Genomic DNA, 12253 nt, shown 5'->3' with positions numbered 1-12253 from the left:
CGTGTGAAAGAACGCAAGTGCCTTGCATTTTCGCACGCGCATGGTCACTCGATACAGCCTCTGATTGGCCGTATGTTTGCCAACACAGGCCTAGCACAGCGGACCTCAGCGGCAAACAGAGCCCCGACTCGTGGATGGAGGTGAGCCCCCGCCATCGTAACCCCCAACCACCCCTGCTTGGCCCGACCCCTTGTCGTGAGCAACAAACCACACGAGGTGAACACAACATGAGAGCCATGGACTTCTGGTGCGACCACACGGGTCTGGTCGGCGGCTGGCGGCCCCCAAAAACGAAGACCTGCAAGCTGCAGCTGTGTGACGGTATTGGAGCCCAGCCCCATGCCGGGACTGATGCTTGCGCCAACAGACGGCAGCTACAGGTCGCTCTCCCGACCCTGCAGACACACAGCGCTTCTCATCACATCCATCACAGCCGGTACACCAACAATCCCCCCGCTTCTCATCATCACACTCTGCGATGAGTGCGGCCCCGCGGGATTGAAGAAGCCAACTGATCCATCCTCGAGCTCGAATATTGTATTAGTCCTGCTCCTCGACAGTAGACCACTTCGAGACTGTACGGCTTTTGCGGCTCCCGTCGAAAACTCTTGCGCCGGGATGTGATACGAACCCCGAAGTAGCTTGGCAATCCGAACGGAACCATCCTCATATTGCGCTCTCATCCCAGCATCGAAGCTGCAGACGAACAGAAACCTACGTTTACCGCTACCCTCTTCTCACCAAGATGCATTTCACAACAGCAGCGCTCTGGCTTGGGCTGTGCCTAAGCCGGACCTCGGCAATCAAAGCCCTTGACAGCTCGCCGTGCGGAACACTCTGCGGAAATGTCCTCAGTGCAACGACGACGGATGACCTCGTTTGCAAGGAGCAGGATTACGGCACGAGCGCCGAGGGCGGCGTGTTCGAGCGATGTACGACATGCCAGCTGAACAGCGGCTTTGGCAATGGAGACGAGACGGACACACAATGGCTTCTTTGTCAGTTCCCTTGTCTGACATGGTGGAAGCAATTCCAGTACTAACTAATTTCCCAAGACAACCTTCGATACGCCGTTTCATATTGTCTCTTCGGTTACCCGGAGAATGATGATGTCGGTTCCAGCCCTTGCTTGACGAGGTATGTCGCAGGACACTCCCAACTGTTCTTTCTCTTTCCAAACATCGCTTACCCGACCTCCAGTACCGCGTGTGAACCACTGAAGCGTGCAGTCACGTACAATGAGCTTGAGCCAAACGGTACGGCGTACGGATACTGCTCGACTTGGATACACGACCAGTTGCCTCGATGCGCGTCTTGTTTGCGCGCTGGCAGCAACCACTTCCTTGCCAACTGTAAGGCCCCCTGACAGCGAGCGACATGTCCCCATGCTGATCTTCTCAAGTCATGACTGTTTTGCAAGCTGGTTGCGAGCAGATGCCAGTCAACGGTTCGAAGGTGTCCGTCGATGGGTCGCCCTTCACAACGTATGCGGTCAACATCACCGACCCGACGCCCATCACTACAAACATTCCTAATTACTACCCCGGGCCACTGAGCCTCGATGCGAGGGTCGGTATCGCTTTCGGGGCGCTTCTCATCATTCTCGTCGTTGTCGGTTTCGTCATCATTTGCAACGGCAGGAGGAAGCGTCGAACGTTTCTGAGAACCTACGACGAAAAGATGAAGAAGGCCCGCGCCGCTTGGCCCACTCCCATCAACACCTCGGGAGGCGACTACTTCGAGAGCCCTTCGAGCCAGCATCCCTTTCGGGGCTGGGATGACACACCACAGAGCCAGAAGCCGCTGAGGGACTGGGACAACTCTCCCCAAAGCACCAATACGGAAAAGTTTCACCAGAGGTACTTTTCGCCTTATTCTTCACAGTTCAACAGCCCAGACACAGCTGTGGACGGGCGCAATATGCCCTGGCCTGCCGACAAGCCGCAGATGCGGACGGTACAACAGGACGTCGGCATTGCGCTGGGCGGGCCTGAGCCTTCCCCTGTGTGGCAGCAGGATGTCAAGGGCAAGACTATTGGAGACGAGTCGTACGAGCTTCGGGAGGTCGAAGGAAATTACGGCCAGCACTTGGCGCCCGCATTGAACATCAAGCCGATCCACGAGCCGGAGAGACCCATATATGCTCAGTACAACCCGGCAGACTACCACGACTCGCCGCAGGAGGATCTGAGGAAAGGCTATGCTTGGTAGGGGGTTCCGGGTGTACAATTTAATGATCAGGGGGAAGTGGGGGAGTTTGGAGTCTTATACCAGCTGCGCATCGATCGGTCCGATGGAGAGACTCATTCTTTGCAAATCCTTGTTATTCTTGTTAATTGGAGTATGCCAAGATATGTGAGCATACAGCACAGAAATAACCGATAAACTTGCTGATTTCATCGCACCTGTAAAGAAGTCACAACATTTAAGGGCGTAGCAGTGCACAATAATTGGCCATGTTGGAGATTTTTGTTCATGCTCTGAAGGGAGGTCGGAAAGAGAACAGGAGAAACCGAGTGTGGGCGATGATGTGGCTGGGACACGTGAGCGAGGAGTGTATGTGAAAGGCAGCAACCATTCAGACCGGGCACGAGTTCTGGCATCGCCGAGCTCATGGTCTTGGCCTTGTAGCGGGACCAGGCGTTAGAAAAGAGCAAGCGGCTGATAACGATCCCTGATAAGGCGACCGAAGCGTCAAATGTGGCTGACAGCGCCATTGCTGTGGCTGGTGAAATCGACCATCCAATCAGAGGCGCCTTTTCTGGTCGCAGCTCCCCCCACAGCAAAGTCGAAGAAAAAAAATTGGAAGCTTCGACCCGCCAGCCCAGAGGAACACCAGACAAAGCTCAATCAGCAAGAATCAGTCGCGACACCCGACCACCCACTGCTCGACCAGACACTCGCCCCCACGAGGTCAATTGCCCGTTGCAGATAGGAAGTCGCGAAGAAAGAAGGCACGACCGAGGCCCGAAACATGACCATGGAGATCGTGAAGCACGGCGAGGAGGAGGAGTACTCCATCAAGCCCCAGGCCGCCACTCCTCAGCTCGACACCAGCAGCTGGCCTCTGCTGCTCAAGAACTATGACAAGCGCAAGTTTTCTCCTCCTCGAGAGACACGATCGAGTTGCATCGTTTGCTGACGAGTAGCCTGCAGTCCTCGTTCGCACCGGTCACTTCACGCCCATCCCCGCCGGATGCAGCCCGCTGAAGCGTGACATCAAGTCGTACATCTCCAGTGGTGTCATCAACCTGGACAAGCCCTCCAACGTGCGTTCGCCCTTTCCCAGAGACGATTGTCATGTGTCAGTGGAACAATTGGTCTGACAGCTCTACAGCCCAGCTCCCACGAGGTCGTCGCTTGGCTCAAGCGCATGCTCCGGTACGCCTTCTCTCCCTGACGACGCGAAACGGCAATACATTCGAGGGTTCCAACGTGGTTCCTGCTGCTAGGAGGCGTGGAACAGGGCAATCATTGCGGCAACAGTCTTGTGGCCTGAAAGTGCAAAAGCGATGTCACGACACGCTTGAATGCACACGCCCATGCCTGTCCGAATGATGCTCCAAGTATCCACGGCCTTGCTTGCGACAACGCCACATCTTTACCAGCAGCGGCCACGGAGGAACCCCCGATTTTGCCAGCGCATTTTCATTTTCGTTGGATTGTAGCTAATAGTTCACAGTGTCGAAAAGACTGGTCACAGTGGTACTCTTGACCCCAAGGTCACGGGCTGCCTGATCGTCTGGTAGGTTCAATGCTTCGCGTCACCCAGATCCTATCGCTAACAAGCCTAGTATCGACCGTGCCACCAGGCTCGTGAAGAGCCAGCAGGGTGCCGGTAAGGAGTATGTCTGCGTCATCCGCCTGCACGACAAGCTCCCCGGTGGCCAGGTCCAGTTCGCTCGTGCTCTCGAGAGTAAGCATGCATCGCCAATGCTTGTTCAGTTCTCAGACTAACGCTTTACAGCCCTCACTGGTGCTCTGTTCCAGCGTCCTCCCCTGATCTCGGCCGTCAAGCGTCAGCTCCGTATCCGTACCATCCACGAGTCCAAGGTCATCGAGTTCGACAACGACCGCCACCTCGGTGTCTTCTGGGTCTCTTGCGAGGCCGGTACCTACATCCGTACCCTCTGCGTCCATCTGGTATGTTTTGGTCAAGGTATCGCACCCGAAAGATAAGCTAACGAGAATCGCAGGGTCTCCTTCTCGGTGTTGGCGCCCACATGCAGGAGCTCCGTCGTGTGCGCTCCGGTGCCATGGACGAGAACAAGGGTCTCGTTACCCTCCACGACGTCCTCGACGCCCAGTGGACCATGGACAACACCCGTGACGAGTCTTACCTTCGCAGGGTCATTTCTCCCCTCGAGACTCTCCTCACCAGCTACAAGCGCGTTGTCGTCAAGGACAGCGCTGTCAACGCCGTCTGCTACGGTGCCAAGCTCATGCTTCCCGGTCTCCTTCGTTACGGTATGTCTGGCCGCCGTTGAACATTGGGATCACTACTAATGCCACGCAGAGTCCGAGATTGAGGTCCACGATGAGGTTGTCATGATGACCACCAAGGGCGAGGCCATCGCTCTGGGTATCGCCCAGATGTCGACCGTCGAGATGTCGACCTGCGGTATGTCGAACACCATGGCACTATTTAAGTCTATCTACTGACCTGCATAGACCACGGCGTCGTTGCCAAGATCAAGCGCTGCATCATGGAGCGTGACCTGTACCCCCGCAAGTGGGGCTTGGGTCCCCAGGCTTCGGAGAAGAAGAAGATGAAGGCTGACGGCAAGCTCGACAAGTACGGCAGGCCGAACGAGGCGACACCCGCCAAGTGGGTTTCCGAGTACAAGGACTTCAGCGGCGGTGCCCAGGCCGACGCGCCCGCCACTCCCGCCAAGCCCGCTGCCGTCGACACGGAGATGACCTCCGCCGAGACGCCCGCCGCTGCCTCGGATGCCGAGGACAAGGACTCGAAGAAGCGCAAGAAGCACGAGGGCGAGACGGCTGAGGAGAAGGCCGAGCGCAAGCGCAGGAAGGCGGAGAAGAAGGCGGCCAAGGCGGCGAAGAAGTCCAAGGGCGACAGCGACGAGGAGAGCGACTAAGTCGAGTCTCTCTGAGCCGACACGTTGATGGACACGGCGGTTTGGCGCGATACCACTTTCCCCGTTGCATCGGCCGTTGGGTGGCAAGGCCGTTGTACCACTAAAATGGCTTGGGCATTAGGCGTTTGGATGAATTTGTGAACATTGTCTTTGTTGTCTGGATCGGAGTAGATGGCGATATGAGAACAATGCAGTGTTTGGTTAGCAAGACCCGTGATCATGACGGTGAATGCTCACTCAGGCGCGTGTCGAAGCGTTGCTTGCAGCCGCGTGCCGCCCCTATCTTTTTGCAGGCGCATTGCTGCATGTGCTGGGGCATGCGCCGCGAGGCCGATGCACCTCTATCGTCGGGCCCAGAGCACTGCGAAACATGCAATTCCAGATGCCCAATGCGAAAGGACAGACCACGACCCGACCGCTTGACGTTAGCTAGTGGGCGGAGCAATGACGTTCATGCGGTCCTTGGCTTCCGTCTGGTCTCAGATGCCGACCGCAGATCTCATCCACCCCATCTCCATTCCCATCCCCAGGGAGCATTCAGCCTCAGGGTCTCATCGAGATCTCTCTCTCTCGCCCATCTACACAGTGATGACCGAACACTTTGGTGAGCCGAGCCTAGCAATCGACGCCCTAACGCCCGCTCAGACCTGCTTCAACGCAAATCATCTTGTTTTCCTTTTCGCTGGTACCACAAAATGTATTTTTCTTCAAGGATCTCAGAGGCAGATGAAGCCCACAATTTCCCACGTCATGGAGACGTGTTCAGGATGTGCTGTTCGTTCGTCTGATGCACATCCAGTTGTCAAGGTTGTTGGCAGTTGCCCCCTTTTTTTCCCGTGTCACACCAGGAAGTCCCCGGTCGGGACGTGCCATGGCGAAACGTGATGATTCGTCCTAGGCCGTCCGCGAGGCCGATTAAAGGGCTGAGGTAATGCCCGGGGTGGTTGGTGGTTGGTAAGTTGGACTGCCGGGGACGCATAGCTCGGAGGTTTTTCTTTTCGATGACATCCCTTCACAGACCCCCTTTTTACAACCCCCGACCCGCGGGCGGCGCGTGGAGCATGATGCGGGACTGGATGACCTCGCCGTGACTGTCATGCTTTGCGCGGCCGATCGGGAGCAGAAGCTAGGGATGCAGACTTGCGTCAGTCCAGCCCTCGGCGGCTGAGCAAAAAAAGGGGAGAGGGGGGGGAGGGGGAAGAGAGAGTGTAAACGCTCTGTGCCTGCATTAGGCAAGGGGGGAATACAAAGGCGTGAGACGGCCCAGCTGAATGTAGCTGTCCCCGGAGATGTATGCGCCGCAGATCTCGCCTATCAAGAGTTTGTTTAAGTCGTCGATTGAATTCATCCATAGTTTCAACTGTATCATGATACCTTCACAGGCACAAGGCCTCCTGGCGGCCGCCGCCCTCGCGGCCATCCTCCCCCTCACGGCGGCATCCCCCATTGAGACTCAGATTCCCATGCAGCCGCTTTACGCCTACGAAACCACCGGCACGGGCGACGTCAAGCTCGAGACGGATTTTTCCAGACCCCTGCATTCTCCAGGATGACGACGGTCTGTGGTACTCCTTCGCCACAAACTCGGGCGGCCGCAACGTCCAGGCCGCCGTGGCGCCGGACTCGCTCGGCCCGTGGACGTACCTCGACGGCGACGCCATGCCCGACCACAGCTGGACGAGCGGCGCAACACGTGGGCGCCGACGTCCGGCGTACGGGCAAACGACAGCTACATTCTTTTCTTTTCGGGGCGAGCTGCCCGACGCCGACGGCAGACACTGCGTCGGCGTCGCGCTGGCGGACAGCATGACGGGGCCGTACCGGCCGATGCCCGAGCCCTGGGCCTGCCACCTCGACCAGGGCGGCGCCATCGACCCGGCGGGTTTCCACGACGCCGGCACGGGGCGGAGGTACGTCGTGTACAAGGTCGACGGCAACCACGACGGCAACGGCGGCGACTGCGGCAACTCGGTGGACCCCGTCGTGTCGACGCCCATCATGCTGCAGGAGGTTGGGCCGGATGGGTTCACCAAGATTGGCAACCCCGTGCAGATCCTCGACCGCACGGAGGCCGATGGTCCGCTCGTCGAGGCGCCGGACATCGTGAGGCTCGAGGATGGCACCTATGTGCTCTTCTTCAGCAGTTGGTGCTACGCTTCGGATAAGTATAATATTAATTACGCCGTCAGTCGCAGGGTCGAGGGCCCGTACATCAGGTCGTTGAGGCCGTTGCTGCAGACTGGGGACTATGGGCTCGTAAGTCCTGGCGGTGCGACGAGCGTTATAAACGGCGGGCAGATGGTATTCCATGCCAACTGCGACAGCGGCAGGTGTCTTTATGCCACGCGGTACGCCGTATTGGGGCTGGACGCTATTATTTGATGGAGGGTGATCTTGAGGGCATGAGACAAAATCTAGACTTTATATGACGACACTGGCGATACCATAGATAGACTACCGGACGAAGGAGCCGGGTAATGATTATGACTAGTTTAATTGGAATAAAGTGGTTCGGTTCAACTTCTATTTTGCTACACACGTATGAAAGTAATTCAGTAGTCGTACATGCCTATCCAACAGAGTAGCATAAGTGCTTTACGGGCGTCTCGTGAATGTCAACGGGCACTCGTCCTATGTTGCAAATTAGCAAATACGAACGACAATTGCAGTTGAGGCGAAATTGCAGTTGAGGCGAAATTGCAGTTGAGGCGAAATGAACAAAACTCACCATGGGAAACAGCGTCGCAAACACGCGGATCTCCTCAGACCGATCTGTAGCATGGTGTTTCCAGTCGAGCTCCAGCGCCGCCTTGCCAATCATGCCCGCCATCGACAGCGGCACATACCGCCTGGCAAGACAGTCATGCGGCCCGGCCCCAAAGACGAGCCAGTTCTTCGTCTTGGACTCGGCGTCGCCCGTGATCCACCGATCGGGATCAAACACGTCCGGATGGGGATAGACATTCGGGTCGTGCAGGGCCGGGTAGCACGACGGCACAATCATCGACCCCTTAGGCACGGTATAACTCGGTGTAACGGGAAAATTCTTCGTAGCGAGGTAGGGCACAAAAATGACGGGCGGCCTGTGGCGCAGAAGCTCCTTGATGACGGCGTGCGTGTAAGTCATCGACTCCCACATGGACAGGTTGAACGACTTTGTGCGATCGCCGCCCCGGACTTTGAGGTTCTCCTCGCGCAGTCGGTCGAGCACATCGGGCCTCTGCGCGAGAACCTGGAACAGCCAGGTAGTGGCACTGCTCGAGGCGTCCTGCGACGCAAACAGGAACGTGAAGAGCGTCTCGCTGATCTCCTCGTTGGTAAACTCGCGGATCATATTCTTCGGCTTCTCGGCATCGGTGTCTCCGGCAGCAACCTTTTCGCGGTACCTTTCCGACTCCATCATGTGCAGAACCCACTGGTCGACGATACAGGTCGGCGCCGCGCCCGTGGCCATGTTCGCTTTGCATGCGGCGGCACATTTTGCAAACTCGACGTGCACGGCGTCGGCGGTGCGTTTACCCAGCCACGTCTTGGTAAAAGGGACATACATGGACAGAGGAACATTCACGAGCTCAAGGGCTTCCGTGACGAGATAAAAGTCGTCGGCAATCTTCTTGACGGCGTCGTCGGAGATGTAGTCGCCAAAGAAGGTGCGGCACGATAGTGCACAGTTGATCTCGCGGAACAGGCCCATGAAAGGGGTGGGGCGTCCGCTGTTCGCTTCCGTCATGGAGATGAACTTGGAAAAGTAGACGTCAAGAACTCGGTCCTGGACGGGGAGATACGTCGAGATGGCTTGGTTCGTGAAGAGAGGCTTCAGGCCACGGCGGTACTCGGCGTGGGTCGTGCCTTGAAGGAAGACCCAGGCCTTGTGGCCGAGAATATCCTTGGCAATGGGCACGATGCAGGGCTCAGCATGTGAGGGGGTCTTGAAGACCTTGTGGGCGATATCTCTGTCGGAGGCGAGAACGACGAACCTAGGGAGACACATGTCAGCATCACTGAGAGGACATGTCTTAACAGGGCAGTCTAGTGGATGGTAGTCCGCACTTGTGGAAGACAGAAACACAACTCAGAGGTCCGCTGGCCCATTGAACAAGGTATGATTCGAATTTGGGGTGAAGAGCTTGAATAAAGGGACCCATGAGAGGAATTTTGAGCCGAGGACCTGCGATCGACCCTTTTCGCTTGATGTACATGACTGGTGGTTCTGATGTTAGTATGGGTCATCCTGGTGATCTGTGCTGCATAGTACCTTGGTCATAGACAAAAATACCGAGCAAAAGGGTCACAGCGTATTGCCATGCCGCCCATCCTGCGATGAACTTGAGCAGCATGTCTCGTGACTGAGGGGTGCTGGAAGGCCATGACTGTGGCAGCTCAGGCGGCATGCCGGTGGTGTTGAGGTGGTCAACATCCATTGTGTAGAAACCAATAATTCCCGTGTCAACGAGCTGCTGTCAAAGAATGACGGACATCATGTTTCTCTCTTATAGATTGCCGCTGACCCATGGCTCACGCAGCCTGGTGGGCCTTGAAGCTGGATCGGACATTCGGGCCAAGGCATTGATTACTTGTGACACCGAAAGCTTCCGCTCGGGCCATACAGTGGCTCCGTAGCAAGTAAAAACAGGCAAAGGTGCAGTGAGAACCATGCTTCAAAAGCTCCTCCGATGGGCTGTCGGTAATCGGATGACACTCCCTAGTGTTTGTGGAGGGCATCGCGACATGATGGAAGTTGCCAACAGGAGCCTGATTAGGACTAGACTCCGATTGCCTTCGACTCGCCAAGTGCAACGGCATGTCTCTGCGGAGTCTAGTCCTCTTTGGGTCAAGACCCAGCCCAAGTCAGAGTACGTACCTTACAAGGCACGCACCTTCCTGGTGCGCATGATTCCTCGAGATCCGGGGGCTCGACGTTGACGTGACGAACCTTAGACATCGACGCTGCATCTTTTGGGAATTGCCCCGTGACACTCTCTCGGGTCATCTCGACTCAAGATGCGCCAGACGCTTCGACGGTCCTGTGCTGCCTGCGCACGATCAAAGCACAGTTGCGACCTGCGCACGCCGCGCTGCTCTCGCTGCCTCAAGCGCAATGTCCAATGCCTCTACGCCAACGAGCCCTTGACAGCGTCACCAGTCTCCTCCGAGCAGCCCGGCCGAGAGGAGACATGGGCGTCGAGGCCTTCCAGTAGCCATTCCGCGTTGACCACCTACAGGTTTGGATCTCTGGATCCATTCGACTCGTATCCACAGACGAGACTTCCGAGGGCACAGGTGCAACGTCTCATCCATAGCTGTATGTACATCGTACGTTGCTGCTTCAACGCTCACTCGTCCATTCGAGGTGGCTCACAGCTTCAGTCCACAATAAGATCGCTTTCCAATATTATCCCCTGGACCTGAGCGCAACATCAAATCCGTTCCTCGTTTCCTGGTGGCCACTCGCGCTGGGCGACCCTGCCCTTTTCCACGTGTCACTGCAGACGGCATGTCTAGACGAGGAGCTGCTCGCTCAGAAGGGCTTCCAGTCGTCGGAAGTTCTGATGGCCGACTCTGTGGCTCTGCTGCGACGGAAAGTCGAGGACTTGTCGTTGGCTGTACAAGATGGCACGATGAACTCGGTCATCACGCTGGCGACGATAGAGGTCGGTTCTCACGTGCAACGTCCCTGCGTCTTCTATTCTGACATCACATACCCCACCCAGTACGGTAAAGGCAACATTGATGTGAGCCACACGCACGTTGAGGGGGTCAAAAGATTGGTCCAGCTGAGAGGCGGCATCAACGCCGTCCGGCAGACCAGCCCTCTCACGGCAAGGATGGTGAGCTGGTATGTTCTTCTGCCACCATGATATGACTAAGACTGCAGAATCACACTGACAGACCGCTAGGGCATCGATGCTCATCATGGCCACCCGCAATTCGAAACCCAAGACGATGCCGGCATTGGGGACGGCATACCGCCTATCCCGGAGTGCAGCTTGAGCCACAGGCCTTGATGATTACCATGTGATCTCCGCCTCTACGAGTGACTACGCGTCAGCAACGTGTGATCGCTGCGATGTTTCGCAGCGAGCAGTGCACTTTCGACGACCGACTTCATGATCTGACATGTTTTGTTTGTTCATCGCCTTCTGCGGGCATCACCAGATCCATCGATATCAGCCCCATCACCCGTGAGCCAATGCCTGCGGTACTCTACTGCGCTCTACATGTTCATCATTCAGGGACCAACATATTACCCACATACTGTCATCATGAGCGATGTTATCAGGAATCTGATCGAGAACCGCGAACAGCTCGATCCCTCGCCGTTTGATATTTGGATCTTCACCATCGGTCTCGCAGCCTCGGTGGGCACAGCACAGTACCAGTGGTTCCTCGAGAGGGCGCGAGCTGCGGCGACTAGCCTTCAACTCAGAGAATGGGGCCATGTTCTTGCGCATACCAGGGCTATATTGTGGTCAGAAACGTTGTGCGAGGGGGATGTCTTTCGGCCTGCCTGGGATGATATATTGTGCTCTCCGAGCAGCAGGGCAGAGTCTCCGAGATGGGTGGGGTGTATAATATCGGAAGGTTCTGATTTAGGGTCTTTACGAATATGAGAGATTATGTCTTGTCACCGAGTCCAAGGTGCTGGCGACAAGGCCTTCTAGGCCGAACTTGCTGCAGCAGGTTGCGCAAGATGAAATCGGGATCTTGCTGGATTGCAGCTCGGTGCATCGCAAACGGACCATGAAGCATTGTCATGGCCAGAAAACTCTTTTACGGCCACATGTGGAGAGCATCATTCCTGTGATCCTTGAGTGAGGTGGGTCAGGACAGGCCTCGGCTGGAGCCGAAGACCACGGCCCGCTGGCACTAGCAACATCAAGTCGTGGCAACACAAAGGTAGACCTCAGACCTTCGCCTCGATCCGTGCCGCCATTCCACACGATGTCCACAAAGCTCGTACCACCATGGGGCCGTTTAATTGAAAGTCGCTGCAGACAGAGAGCTGACAGACCAGTGTCGTTTGTGTGAAATCGGTAGAGCCTCTCTGTCTGGGCCACTCGGGTGCTGATCATTTACGCGCCCGTTTCCCCGCCACCATCACTCGTCGACGAAACGCCCAAAGCTCATTGCCTTGCTCAGAACCTTGAATTCAC

The 12253-nt window shown here is 56.5% G+C and overlaps 5 protein-coding genes across 5 annotated transcripts; 4 read left to right on the top strand and 1 right to left on the bottom strand.

The window, feature by feature from the left end:
• Positions 1-745: 745 nt before the first annotated feature.
• On the top strand, positions 746-2211 carry VDBG_00195 (conserved hypothetical protein; the record flags this gene model as incomplete). Its single annotated transcript, XM_003008468.1, has 4 exons — positions 746-998; positions 1056-1137; positions 1201-1352; positions 1403-2211. The coding sequence occupies 4 exons, from the start codon at positions 746-748 to the stop codon at positions 2209-2211; spliced, it is 1296 nt and encodes a 431-aa protein (XP_003008514.1).
• Positions 2212-2974: 763 nt separating this feature from the next.
• On the top strand, positions 2975-5099 carry VDBG_00194 (centromere/microtubule-binding protein CBF5; the record flags this gene model as incomplete). The annotated part of the gene is made up of 8 exons (XM_003008467.1): positions 2975-3096; positions 3203-3269; positions 3338-3381; positions 3750-3916; positions 3968-4143; positions 4197-4467; positions 4517-4621; positions 4672-5099. The coding sequence occupies 8 exons, from the start codon at positions 2975-2977 to the stop codon at positions 5097-5099; spliced, it is 1380 nt and encodes a 459-aa protein (XP_003008513.1).
• A 931-nt stretch (positions 5100-6030) lies between these two features.
• Positions 6031-7590, top strand: VDBG_00193 (glycosyl hydrolase family 43 protein; the record flags this gene model as incomplete). Its single annotated transcript, XM_003008466.1, has 3 exons — positions 6031-6053; positions 6482-7355; positions 7549-7590. The coding sequence occupies 3 exons, from the start codon at positions 6031-6033 to the stop codon at positions 7588-7590; spliced, it is 939 nt and encodes a 312-aa protein (XP_003008512.1).
• A 104-nt stretch (positions 7591-7694) lies between these two features.
• On the bottom strand, positions 7695-9542 carry VDBG_00192 (cytochrome P450 61; the record flags this gene model as incomplete). The annotated part of the gene is made up of 4 exons (XM_003008465.1): positions 7695-7730; positions 7828-9076; positions 9150-9300; positions 9355-9542. The coding sequence occupies 4 exons, from the start codon at positions 9518-9520 to the stop codon at positions 7695-7697; spliced, it is 1602 nt and encodes a 533-aa protein (XP_003008511.1).
• Positions 9543-9830: 288 nt separating this feature from the next.
• Positions 9831-11710, top strand: VDBG_00191 (C6 zinc finger domain-containing protein; the record flags this gene model as incomplete). Its single annotated transcript, XM_003008464.1, has 5 exons — positions 9831-9952; positions 10154-10401; positions 10602-10935; positions 10997-11079; positions 11256-11710. 5 exons carry the CDS (start codon positions 9831-9833, stop codon positions 11708-11710), a joined length of 1242 nt encoding a protein of 413 aa, XP_003008510.1.
• Positions 11711-12253: the final 543 nt, after the last annotated feature.

Source organism: Verticillium alfalfae, genomic scaffold (assembly GCF_000150825.1).
Source record: "Verticillium alfalfae VaMs.102 supercont1.1 genomic scaffold, whole genome shotgun sequence".
Lineage (NCBI taxonomy): Eukaryota > Fungi > Ascomycota > Sordariomycetes > Glomerellales > Plectosphaerellaceae > Verticillium > Verticillium alfalfae.
Note: the sequence above shows the minus strand (reverse complement) of the source record. Positions and strands in the feature narration are given on the sequence as shown.